The sequence below is a fragment of the Cimex lectularius genome, unplaced genomic scaffold, assembly GCF_000648675.2.
Source record: "Cimex lectularius strain Harlan isolate CLEC.00 unplaced genomic scaffold, Clec_2.1 scaffold223, whole genome shotgun sequence".
Taxonomy (NCBI): domain Eukaryota; kingdom Metazoa; phylum Arthropoda; class Insecta; order Hemiptera; family Cimicidae; genus Cimex; species Cimex lectularius.
In genome coordinates, this window is record NW_019392771.1 from 691,351 (window position 1) to 704,790 (window position 13,440).

The window sequence follows — 13,440 nt, forward strand, 5'->3', positions numbered from 1 at the left end:
GTAAACAAATTAGAACCGTAGATTAAAAAATAAAACACCTAAGGAGTTTATAGTTTCTCACTTAAAATAGTATAAAATCTAACGTTGTTAACCTATTTTGAGATTTCCTCTTGTGATCTGCTGGGTGATGAACCTATAGTTTCTGACCTAGTGACGAACCTATCTGACAGACAAATCATGGAGGATAGGTAGACCAAGATAAAACTACAGTATATTGTTGACATACCCTGAAGGAAGAATTATTCTGCTTTCCAAAGATTGTGTTAACATTAAATTTGGATGAAATCAAGAGTTTTGAATGCTTGAAAACGAATTGGGATGCGAATTTTTTAAAACCAAACTGCAAATTATTAAGCTCCTCCTAGCTGCTCATCTAGTTTCAGCCTTTTTATTAGCTTTTACGGCATTTGTTTCATAATTATGCTTGATTGAACATTTCTTTGTCCGTGAGTAGAAACTTTCTACTCATTTCACATATCTTACCTCATTGAATCAAATCTTAAATTAGGTACTTAACCAAAAAATTCTCGGTTCCTAGGTCCATTGGCAAGAGGATTCGGACTATGATCTAATATTTTACGACCTTATAATAAAAAAGTCGATAAAATAGGTAATCCCACATCCGTAGCCGTCCGTTGTCAGTGTTTTCATTGGGCTATGTTTTAATTTTTGATTCCATATGTTTCATTATGTCCAATTGAATTGATCTATTTTACCCGATTTAATATCCTTACTCATATTATCCTGGGAATCTATGATTCTTGGTTCAATGTTAATTGGTGTGATGATTTCTCCTGGGTGCCTGCTGGGTGATGAACTTGTAACTTGTAATTTGGTCGTTACCGGTTGTCATCATCTTCTTCAGTAGTAGATCTGTCTTTTGTTACATAAAAACTGCACAAACCCACCCAATAAGATAGACAAGAAAAATGGCAAAAAGGAGGGAAAATTCAAAAGGTGGGGTTGAGATGACAAGTTAGTGTCCCAGTGGATCGAGGTCACGATAGCTCAAGTGGTAGAGCAGCGGCGTATCTAGCCGAAGATCGACGGTTCGAATACCGCTCGTGACGCTGACTTTTTTATTTCAACTAAAAACCTTAATTAATTGAAAGATATTAATTGGTCAAGCGGACCACCAAACTAGTGAATTTATACCTAACTTTCTGCATCCGATAATCTGCCGCCTGTTGCAGCTGACAATTTGAATGGTAGGTTGATCCCATTTGCTTAGATTAACCAATTTGAATGGTTGAAACCAGCTAGATAGGAGGATTATCTGTACCAAAAGTGAGAAGAAATATAAAATAAGTTGCCTCTCTCTAAAACAAAAAAATCGTAATAATAAAAAAATACAGTCCACTAAATTGCCGCCGTGCGATTTGCCAGCACATGCAAAGTTTTTGGTCATCTCTCTTCGAAATTTTTCCACCATTCAAACATTGAAAGGAAACCTTCACAATTTAATCATTTCGTTTTTGTTCTTCCATTGTAAACGTTTTTTTTTTTTTTTTAACATTGTGACTTTAACACAACTTAGCACAATTCCTGACTATTTGGTTCACTGACCTAACACCTTAATTTGTTAAAATGACCTTCCAATGAATCTGAAACATGAATATTTTGTGGCCTGACCCTTAAAACAGGTTTTTAAAAAATATTTTTGATTCATTTATCATCAATTTTTTTATCGTTTCGTTCTGCCAGAATCCTCCCTAAAGCACATTTTCAAAAATAACTTACAATACTATTTTAATCAATTATTGATTATGTGTCTCAATTGTAACCAAATCTGTCAAAGTTTAAATATAAAACGAGTAATATGTATATATAAAAATGTACTAACGTTTGAAATGTCTTCACATAATTATGTTATTATTTAGGGAATATTTATTACAATAATATAATTGTTCAATATTACCTTGATTGTGAGTTTGATAGGTTTAGTTGTTTTGTAATAACTATAATTTTCACACGTCAAAATGTCAAGGTTTAGGTTAGGTTTCTCTTCTCTACGCATCAACATATGCTAAAAATATTAATCTTTCCGGAAAAAAATAGTATATAATGCAATTATTTTTAATTGTGCTATTTTCAAAACAATTGAATTTTATCGATGAAGAAAAGCCGGCTAAGGCCTGAATTTAAGGTCGAGCGGGAATCAAGGATACAATTTCTGCATGGTTTGTTACCTACCAAAGAAATCACGCTCTTTTCCTATAATCGCCAGATTATTGAACCATAATTGTTGTTATTAGAGAAACTTTCTTAGAAAATCGGTACTACTGTTGTTAAACTGAAAGCCGTACATCCTTCATAAAGAAGACAATAAAAGAACACCATCTTGCAAAACACCCACTCCATAACAAGAGCACGCCTGCCAGAGGGGCAAATACACTATACTGCACAAAACGATGTGGTAGAGCAAAGTAACAAAAACGGGAGGAAAAAGAAATAACACAATAGTGTTTAATGTCAAATAAAAGTTGGTTTTTATAACACCTCGTATGACTCCATTGATGCAGTACCAACAAAAAAGATATAGGCAACTCGGCCATAGTCTGGATAATATCAATGTTAAAAAATGGAGTAACAGAACGAAATTTGGGCATCAATCGACGTTAATAATAACACAATAAGCATGCCCCCAAGGAGGTGTACTATAGCCACTCATAGTTGTTGGTGGTCGATAGTCTGATTGTAAAGTCTAGGATACCTTAACATAGGTAGCGTAGCCTAAGAAGAAATAATTAATTGTAGCCAGTTACATCAATTTTGGAATTTGTCCGTTATCGATCATGTTGGTCTGCCTATCCTGGTGTTCTTGGTCTTACCAATGGTACCAAGGTAAAAAAAGATTATATTCAATAAGGTTAGATGTATAAAAATGTACAAAAATCAACCAAAAACCGACCACCTTTGCTTTCAGTAAAGTATGCCAAAGGGGATTATAAGCGCCCTGTAAAACCATCAAATAGAAATTTCCATTGCAATAAAAAAGTAAAGAATAACTTCTTCGGACTTTATCCAAATTCAACATTCGTTTAACCGTTGGCCTGAATATACTTCAGACTATTTCAACAAAGTTTAGATTTGACGTGTTCATAAAAATAAGAATGGAATAACAAAAATTCCGGAAAAGTTTTATTTTATTGTGTAGAGATTAGTGACCGTTAATCGATAGTTATTCAGATATCGTGAGATGCGGTCGGGTGTGATGTAGGTTTCAGAAAAACATTTTCTTTATCGTGCCAACGTTTCGATCTTTTATTGAGATCATCTTCAGGGCTCAAAGTGTTTGTCTTCTGTGTAATTGTGCCATCCTTGTGTGTCGTGTTGAGAGTGCCATGTATTTCATTCACACGACACACAAGGATGGCACAATTACACAGAAGACAAACACTTTGAGCCCTGAAGATGATCTCAATAAAAGATCGAAACGTTGGCACGATAAAGAAAATGTTTTTCTGAAACCTACATCACACCCGACCGCATCTCACGATATCTGAATATTTATTTTATTGTTTTAATCATGTACTTTATCAGGTTCTAAACAACTGTTTCCTGTCATATAGTAAAAGACTTTTTGCCTTGATGATGTATATAATCCTGAAACGCCCATTTAAAAAAAAAGTTATCACTACTTGTGTGGTTTTCTAAAAAAATCGGAGGATTTGAAACGCGAAAAATTTGAGAGTGAAATACATACATACACTTGCTAAAAATGTTGCTACGTCGCTCAGTCGTAAATTTTGTATTTTAATATCTACGATATCCCTGCTAGCTGCCAAATACAATTTTGACCCGTGACCAAGTAGTATGATGGCATAGTAGAAATAATAGGAGGCAAATTTGATGACTATTTAACTTCCTGTAAAATTAGGAAAAAGGTGTACTGATGTACTGGTGAAAACTGAGCAAAATCGGACTAGTACCATACACAAAGAATACGTATTCTAAAAGTTCCTTCTTTAAAAAAAAGAAAAGTAGAAGTTTATACAGGGAAATGAAATATTTAGGCACTCCAGATCAAAATCTCACCTGGAAGGGACATATAGAACATACAAAAAGTGTAAGAGTAACTGAGGGCCAAAGATGAGTAGTAGTAGTAAGGCATGGGGTATAAATACAAAAATAGTTTACTGGCTGTATAACAACGGGCACATACGGAGCCCTAGTATGGTAACCAAACACCTTGGAAAGAATCATAAAATAAATGAGGGAGAGTCATCGTCGGGCTATTGATATTCTAAACACACTTGTCGGAAGAATACAATTACCATAGAATTAGAACAGTGCAAATTAATAAGACGATGCAGACCGTTGGTTTAAGGAATTGTACGACGGAATCCTTTTCACATCAAGCACCTCGGGACATAATCAGACTGATTGCCGGCTTTAGCTGAAAATGCATGAGACTTGCATAATTTACATTTCCGTTTACTTTTATTTTCCCACAAAACTATTTCAAATATGAAATGAATAAGAGCAAATAATATCTCGGAAATTGTATATCTTAGCATGCGGATTCAATATCGTTTTGGGCTTTTAAATTTCCCTCAATACTTGCCGCTTAGCCTGTAACTAATCTAACATTTCAAGCATTTGACCAGATGCATTCACAAATGAGTTTATTCGCCCCGTCTGCGGCCGTTTTCATAAATGCTTCATGAGGACCGGATGACTCGCCGCCTAGTGTTCTTTGTAGCTCCCCTAATACAGCTAATTGCTCGTCAATACTAACACCGAATTGCAGACCTGCATTTTTTGCGCCTTCCATGAGGCTAGAAATTTCCGCCATTGATTCGCCAAAGGCTTTTGACATATACACGGCTTTACCTGCCAGTTCTTCAGGAAACTGCACTTGCCCAACTTGATTGGCATAGCGTTCAAACATTTGTCCCATATAATGGGTGGCTTCCTCCGGCGTGCTTTTAAGTCCAGCAGCTGTGGGAAATGCGGGTGTTTTTACAGTTCTGTAGTATAGGTCAGTTAAACACAAAAGTACTCAAATCCACCACATAAGATGGCAAGAAGAGGAAAGCGTCTGATAGCCAAAACTGCGTCGAAAGATCCAAAACGATTGGAAACGACCACACTAACACTATTATGCTCCTCTTCATATGGATCACCATCTAGCATTTTATTAGCTTCCATAGCTTTGGTACTGGCTATTCAACTGCTATTTGCTTCAGTAAACATTTCTTTGCCCGTGAGCATACTAAGCCTTCTTAACTTCGCAGTCACATGAAATGTGTACGGTGTTCTTTCCCTTTTAGCACAACTTAACAAAGCTGCTGCTACCCTTAATATTTTTAAGTACCGAATGTTTTTCCAGGTTCATTTTAGTTTAATTCGATTGGAATATGATGTATTGGAATATGATAAATCGCGTATCATTTGAACCCCACTTTACGCTTTAAGGTTTCTGTAGCAAGGTGATGAAGTATTGTAATAAATTGTCCTACGGTGATTCTGTTTTTAATTGTCCTTGTTAATTTTGATCGGGAATGTAAACTTTAAATCCTTGGCAGTCCTCCGGCTTTCTTCTCTTGTAATTACGATGCGTATCGCGTTTCCTTCTTTTCAATCAACTTGCTTAAATTGCGATAATTACCTCTAATTAGAATGCGTATGAAAGTTTAATCAGGTTCCTCGGTAGTAATCGAAGACTTTTAGATTTTTTTCTCTTATATTTAGAAAAAAAACATTTCTAGGAGTATTTGATTTATGCATCTCGGGATTTTTGAAATTTATCGTTATAATTGATCTACTTGTCAATGTATTGAAGGTTTTTTTAAATACAACATTTTAATTATGTATGTCCACATTTGATCTGAGGCCAATTATTATTTTTATTAAAACTATGTACACAGTTACGTACATAAATAATCATTTCATTATAGGAAATAATTTAATTATTGAAATTTGATAACGTACTTTTAATTTTTAAATCTAATGTGTTCAAACAATGCTTCTCAGGCACTATAGTCTGTCACTCCTGGCCAACCATTTTCTTTTGATTTACTTAACTGGAATAGTCAATTTAAGAAAGAAATTAACCGTTGTCTTTTAAGCTAGTCTTTTTGATAGGGGAGAGAAAACTGGATTTATAAATGAACATTTCCAAAATGCAATCGTAATATCCAAATTTAAAAAACTCCAATAAACTCACACAACAATTCTTCTATCTGTTATAGTAAACTTTTACAAAAGTGTGTAATTTTTTTTATTAAAAAAGTTTTTTTAAGAATAGAGAAATTAAAATTAGCCCTTACTTTAATATGTCTTTCCAGAAAGGACTATTTACACTCACTTCAAACAATGGGTGTATGCTTCATAGTGATATTTGGAGGATTTTTTTCATTTTTGCAAATAATATATTTTCAGCCTTGTTATAATAATAATAAGCCCGGTTTTATGGCATTGGGGCAACAACAAAATTATCCTTTGAGTACCTGTGCCCACAGGGCAGAGAGGCAAAGTGGAGGCTGATAAATTTATCAAGGAAAGTTCGGTGAGGACACCTATTGGTCTAAAACCCTTTTGGGGCATGCCAAATTGCCAAAAAAGTAGATTTATCAGATTAAGAATACGTCAGGGCTTCAATATTCCTGGACAGAGGCATGCGAAAAAGTTCATCAAAGGACCATCGCAGGAACAAACGGTAGAACTGCTAAACCAAGGACGAGTTAGAACTAGAATGATAGTAGGACTGCTAACTGTACACAGCAGACTCCGGAGTCATATGTGTAAACATGGAGAAGCAGAAACACCACTGCAAATATTTCAAGGAAAAAGAATTAATGGCGGAACATATACTCTGAGGAACAGTATATAAATTTGTAATTTGGTCGTAAATGATCAGTATGGTCTGCCTAAACTCGCTGATTTGGTCTTTCAGACGCTTTTTGGCATTTCGTTATTTCTTCTAATGTTTGCAACAGGTTTATTTAAATTGTTGCTTTGGTCTGTGTGAAATGTGAACGTGTTTTGCACTGGAGACCTGTTCCAAACTGAAGAGCTCTTAATTTTTACTTTTACTAAGTTACTTCAGACTAACTAAAATAAATCGTGCAGCATTGGTGCAAATGCGCAAAAACGAAAGGAGTCAGAATTTCGTCTCGCCCGGCTTATAACCCTGATTCGTGCCAACTGTCTGATTTTTTCCCACACTAGACACGAAATAAACCTGAATGCCATCAATCACATGTTTATAGTATATATATAGTGCTTATTTTATACAAAATTGATACTTATTAGCACTTCTTCCCTTCATTACAATACTACATTGCTTTTGATCAAAGTCAAAAGTTATAAGTTTTAACCTCTAAAATCAAAACCTTTCTCTACAATATTTTCTCCTTTACAATATTTTGAGTTCATGCACTTTCAACCAAACTTCACTTTTAACTGTTATTAAACATATATAGATAGTAAATATTTAGATATATGTATATTAATAACAGATTGATATCACTATTGTCACGATGACGTCATGATGATGAGATCCTCATCAGTGATCAATCTAGAAATAACCTGCTTATAAAGTTATAAGCATATTCAAAAGACTGTCCTGTCTGACAACGTCAACGTTAACGGAATTTTTTTCCAGTTTGACTGGAATAAATCCAACTATCAGAGATAGCTTGTGCAAATAATATTCCGATATTTTATAAACTAGACCAATCTATTTTATTATCTGTGTTTTCGAAGATATTAAATTGGTTGAGACATTTACTAACTTATTTGTGTGATGTCACCAGTCTAATTTTAGTACAAAGGTATTTTTTTCTCAGAAAGTCTAGAACACAATTCAGGTTTGGTTGCTGTCATTTCTGCTATTTGACAAAATGGAACAGTCACATCCATTTTCCTTAATTTTGACCATTTAGCTTAAGCCCTTTGTTGTGTTGAGGTTTTCCTAGTCATATTTTAAAACCAAAAGTATATTTAAAACAAAAATGGTTGGTAAATTTAAAGAGGGTAAAACCAAGTCGTTCCCACCGACTTATATAGTGGTGGAGTTCAGCAAGAAAATCCAACTGAAAACAGCCCAATGGCTCGTCTACAAACTTACCGGGAGCAAGCAAAGTGGAGGCGCGGAGTTGATAGTCAGGAAGCAGCCCTCGTCTAGCAGCCAGGTAAGGCTACTTGTTATTAAATTTATGCGATTTCTTCAAACCAAAACATTTATCTTTTTCAGAATTTATTACTACATGTGACCTGCAGCGAGGAAAAACTTCTGGAACTGGCCGAGGAACAGGAAGTAAGAAAGAAAGATAAGAACGGAGTACTGAGGGAGTTTATGGTTGATGAGCTGGAAGAATTTATCGAGGCGGACTTCAAGGATCAGCTCTTGACTGCTGCTGAAAAGCAGGTGCTTGTAAGGCATGAAATCGAAAATGTGAGGGCGTTGTCGCACGAAATGTGCATCCTAGGCTATACAGAATATCCATTGTATGTGGGTCAATCAATCAGTGAGTAAAATGTTTTAACATCTTCAAAACTGCGTTCACTTTTTTAAAATAAAAATTAATGTTATTTTTTGGATCTACCTCCATACAAAATCTTACCCTAAATACTTGATTGCTTGTAATTTTTAGAAAATATGACAAAAAAAGGGATGAACAATACTCATAATTCAGATCTTTTAATATCTATGCATGTATATGTGCTAATTTAATATCTTCCTCACTGATCAATATAATTTTAAGAAATTTAGCAACTATAGACTTTAATTATAATATATGCATTTGTAAGTATACATTGAATCATTTGACAGAGACGCTAGGAAGAATTAAATTATAAACAGCCTACGGGTCATGCCAAAAATTAAATTTTAAAATTAATTATAAGAAATGTTCTTTTCAATTACAATTGATGTCAATCTTATATATCATGCAAGAATTAAAACATTCAGGTAATTTTATATTAATATAAAAGAAAACAAGATACATTCAGACTGTTGAACATTTTTTAACTTGATTGCCTTTGACTATATGTTTTATGAGTCATATCAACCCTCAGGGTGTTTTTGAAAAAAGAAAAAAAAATTGTATGTAGAGTTTGAATGCACTCCTGCTGGATTTGAACCTGTGACCTTTATCTTACAGTAATAAGCTCTGTGTTAACGTGTTATGTTGCAGCTACCGACGCACCCTAACCATAACTTATTATCAAGCTGGTGATGATATCATGTAGAAATTATAAAAAGCATAAATTTTTATCAGCTAATAATCTAAGCGAAAGAGGAAAAAACAAAACTGCAAATTTGGCAATATATAAATTTTTTTTACATCAAATAAATCTGTTTTAATTTCAAATTAGCCCTTTTTAACTTCAAATTCACTCTTTTTAATTTCAAATTAACCATTTCTTCAAAGCAATGTTGTATGTATGTATTAAATGTATTAATATTTATATTTTAAAAAAATTCCTGACTGATTAATAAAAGAAACATTTGTTTTTATGTTTACTTATACGTATATTTTTATTTTTATTGCAATTAATTTTCATTTGGTTTTTAATGTTTTTATTGCTTTATAGAAATGGTATTGGAAATTTAAAAAGATTAATTTGAAGTTATAGGGTTTATTTGAAATTAAAAAAAGATTAATTTAAAATTAGATAGGGTTAATTTGACGGAAAAAAGCTATACTCACTCAAAATGCCTAACTTATTTTATATTAGTTATTTACAACAGAAGAAAGACCCAAAGGTTTATAAAAAAATTGGAACAAATAAATTTCAAAGACCAAATTATCAAATGGCTGATATTATGAAACTATCATATTATTCCCTATTTTTCGTGGTCCGCTTGACCAAGTAATATAATTCAATTAATTAAGGTTTTAAGTTGAGCTAAAAAAGTCAGTGTCACGAGCGGGATTCGAACCCACGACCTTCGGCTTGATACGCCGCTACTCTACCACTTGAACTATCGTGGCTTCGATCCCCTCGGGCACTAACTTCCCATCTCAACCGCACCTTTTTGAATTTTCCCTCCTTTTTGCCATTTTTCAAAAAGGTGCGGTTGAGATGGAAAGTTAGTGCCCGAGGGGATCGAAGTCAAGATAACTCAAGTGGTAGACTAGTGGCGTATCAAGCCGAAGATCGTGGGTTCAAATCCCGCTCGTGACATTGACTTTTTTATTTCAACTTAAAACCTTAATTAATTGAACTGTCATATTATGTTTTACCATTTTTGTATGCTATATAATTTTATTTAAAAAAATGTATTCTGCGTCTTTTTTTTAGTCTCTGCATGTCTTCATTACAAACTGATCAAACAAGTATTTCCACTTCATGATCAGGAACTTGTTAAAAAAATAGGAGGCTCGTGGTACAAGAGTATATTAGATGAGCGACATTTTGGTAACATTATTTTTGTTTTTTGGTTGTAAAAGATTTGATAGATGTTTGCATTTGTTTATAGAGGATATAAGAATGTACTTCGGGGAATCTATAGCACTGTATTTTCAGTTTCTTGGATTTTACACGACTGCCCTAATGGTGCCATCAGTGTTGGGATTCCTTCAGATGATACTTCCACCAGTGACTTTGGCATTTTTCTGTGTTATTAACATAATATGTGCGACATTGTTTCTTGAGGTTTGTAAATCTGAATAAGTACTTGTCAAATGTGGACCATTTTGAAATCCTAAAAAATATATAGCTGTGGAATAGAAAATGTTCGGAGCTGGCGTACGTTTGGGGTACAATATCAATGACGAGTTTTGATGAACCGAGACCCAACTTCATGGGTGTAATGGGAGTGGATGTTGTGACAGGGAAACTTCTTCCACAAGCTCCAAGGTTTAAAACTCATCTAAAAGTGAGTAGAAGTATCAGAATGAAAAGATGCGTGAATTGTATTTTTATATTAATCTTATTTTAAAGATGTACTGTGTGTCACTTCCACTTGTTGTCCTTTGTATGATCGGCGCTTTTGGTGTAATGCTGTTCTCATTTTGGGTGGAAGATTTACTTAAACAGATTCCATCAATACCCCAGTGGGTTGTTTATGCACCAAGCGTTGTTTACGCTGTCGTAGTTGTGTTAATGAATCTAGTATACAGAAGATTTGCAACTTTCCTTACAGAGTGGGGTATGTATTTAGATTTTATTCAGTAATTATTTAATTATTTATAATGATTTTTCCAGAAAATCATAGAACACAGTCTCAATATGATAGGCACAGAGTAACAAAACTTGTACTATTTGAATTTGTGAATAATTTCATGTCTCTTTTTTATATTGCATTTGTCATTCAGGATATCGAGTTATTGAGATATGTAAGTTAAATTTTATCAATTTTTAATATAAAGAGATATTTATTCTTAAAAACAAATTGTACAATAACATTACAGCAACTGGCAACTTTGCTCATCATGCTTCAGATACTCAACAACTTCCAAGAAACTGTTTATCCTCTAGCCATCCATTATTTTCAAAAGGTGAAATACAATTATGAAATATGGACAATATTAATATTCATCATAATTATCTGATATTACAGAGTTCTAAAGCGAAACAGGGAAGTCCGTACAAAGAATTGGTCTCGCAGATTGTAGGGATAGAAGAAATCGATTCTGAAGATTTCCAAGTGAAACATGCTTTAGAACAAAGAACGATGGTTCCTTATGATGTATGTTACATTACTAAATTTAAAGCTCTCCATATCCTAATAAATAATAAATATCAATTTATAGGATCCGTATGATGATTATCTAGAGCTTTTTGTCCAGTTTGGTTATGTATTCCTATTTTCTGCAGTATATCCTATGGCGGCGTTTTGGGCGTATGTTAACAACTTTTTTGAAATGGGATTAGATGCTTATAAATTGTGCAATTTTTACCAACGGCCTATGGCTAGAAAGGTTAAAGATACGGGTGCATGGCAGGTGAGATAAATTTAGGAAACAATATACTTCTGAATGTGAATAAAATTTTATTGCATTTTCAGCGTCTATTCAAAGCCTTGTGTGCTCTTTCTGTCATGACAAATTGTCTGTTGCTCAGCCTTTCCCCAGCCTTGAGGGATGCAGCTCCTTCTTTCTCTGAAACTAGTTGGTTCCTTAATTTTGTAATTTTGGAACATATTCTGCTCGCTCTAAGACAGATATTGCATTATGCCATTCCCGATAAGCCAGAGTGGGTGAAAATAGCGCTAGCCAAAGGAAATTATCTATCTAAACAGGCACTGAAAATGCAGGTAAATAATTACCTTAATAAATAGTATGTAGTCCACTAAAAATAAATTTATCTTCATTTCTGTGTGTTGCAGAGACAATTGAAAAATAAAGCCAACATTGATTCTGTTACTAAGAAGACTTTAGAAGAGTTGTAGAAGAGTAAAAGAGAAAATAATATTGATAAAATGACTGAATTTAGGCTGTACTTTTTGTGATGTATTTTTAATGAAAATAACTAAACTGTAAACCAAATTTTTGAAAGTGCACTTATAAATTTTTTATATTTTATTTAGTGTTTTAACTTTCTTTATCCAAAAATTAATATTTTTGGCATTTCATCAGGTTGACAGCAATTTCATTTTCAGCAATCCCCACCATGAATTTATTTATTTTCAGTCCAGTCAACTACCTAAAATTCATTATTTATCATCTGTTTTAATATGTCAAAGTATTTTAACATACATGTATGACTTGTTAAAAAAAAAAATTATATTTAACATCTTTGTTTTTATTTCACATAATTCATTTAGAACACCATATTTATTTTTATACATTATTACATATAACAAAAGCAACTAATCAATTTTCCAAACAGCATAAGCATTATGAAAGTCACTAGTGGCAATGTATTTTGTTTAACATTTCATCTGAGGCAATTATGTAAAATTGACAGTAATGAAGTAACAAAACAAACATCTATACGTAGTAATCCATACAAGTTTAGCACTCATAATTTAACATAATAGTTATTTCAGTTAATTTTCTTTTTATCTAAGATCTTGGTTGAGATGAAAAACAAATCTCACGTTCTATATAATTTATATCATTTATAGCGTTATTAATTAAGAAAAAAAATATATGTATATATTTGATGAAATGTAGCCCTGTAGCCCTTTAGTGCTGCTAGAGATGGAATAAATTTACATGATAGGGTGGGTATAAGCTGGTGAAGCAAAATTCTGACTACTTTCATTTTTGTGCACTTTGCAATTTTTCTAAGAAAACTGGCTAAGATCAGTTCAAAATAAAAAAAAAGAATTTGTCCTGTTATTTAAAGTGCAAGTCTTGTAGAATAGTTCATTTAAGACGGGCATGTTTCTGGCCGGGAAATACACGTTTTTTATGACTATTTTTGTATTTAGGGACAGGTTAGCTAAGGTTAGGTAGGCTTAAGTTAGCTAGGGTTAGGGATGGGTTAGTTTAGGTTAGGTAGGGTTAGGGTAAGGTTAGGTTTGATTAGGGACGG

At 33.4% G+C, this 13,440-nt stretch overlaps 1 protein-coding gene across 1 annotated transcript; it reads left to right on the plus strand.

The window, feature by feature from the left end:
- The first annotated feature begins 7,559 nt into the window (after positions 1 to 7,559).
- On the plus strand, positions 7,560 to 12,705 carry LOC106666822 (anoctamin-10). The gene is made up of 12 exons (XM_014394290.2): positions 7,560 to 8,141; positions 8,204 to 8,477; positions 10,258 to 10,374; positions 10,436 to 10,611; positions 10,676 to 10,834; positions 10,900 to 11,107; positions 11,164 to 11,294; positions 11,370 to 11,456; positions 11,519 to 11,647; positions 11,712 to 11,903; positions 11,966 to 12,214; positions 12,287 to 12,705. Exons 1-12 carry the CDS (start codon positions 7,962 to 7,964, stop codon positions 12,347 to 12,349), a joined length of 1,965 nt encoding a protein of 654 aa, XP_014249776.1. The 5' UTR covers positions 7,560 to 7,961; the 3' UTR covers positions 12,350 to 12,705.
- The last annotated feature ends 735 nt before the right edge of the window (positions 12,706 to 13,440 follow it).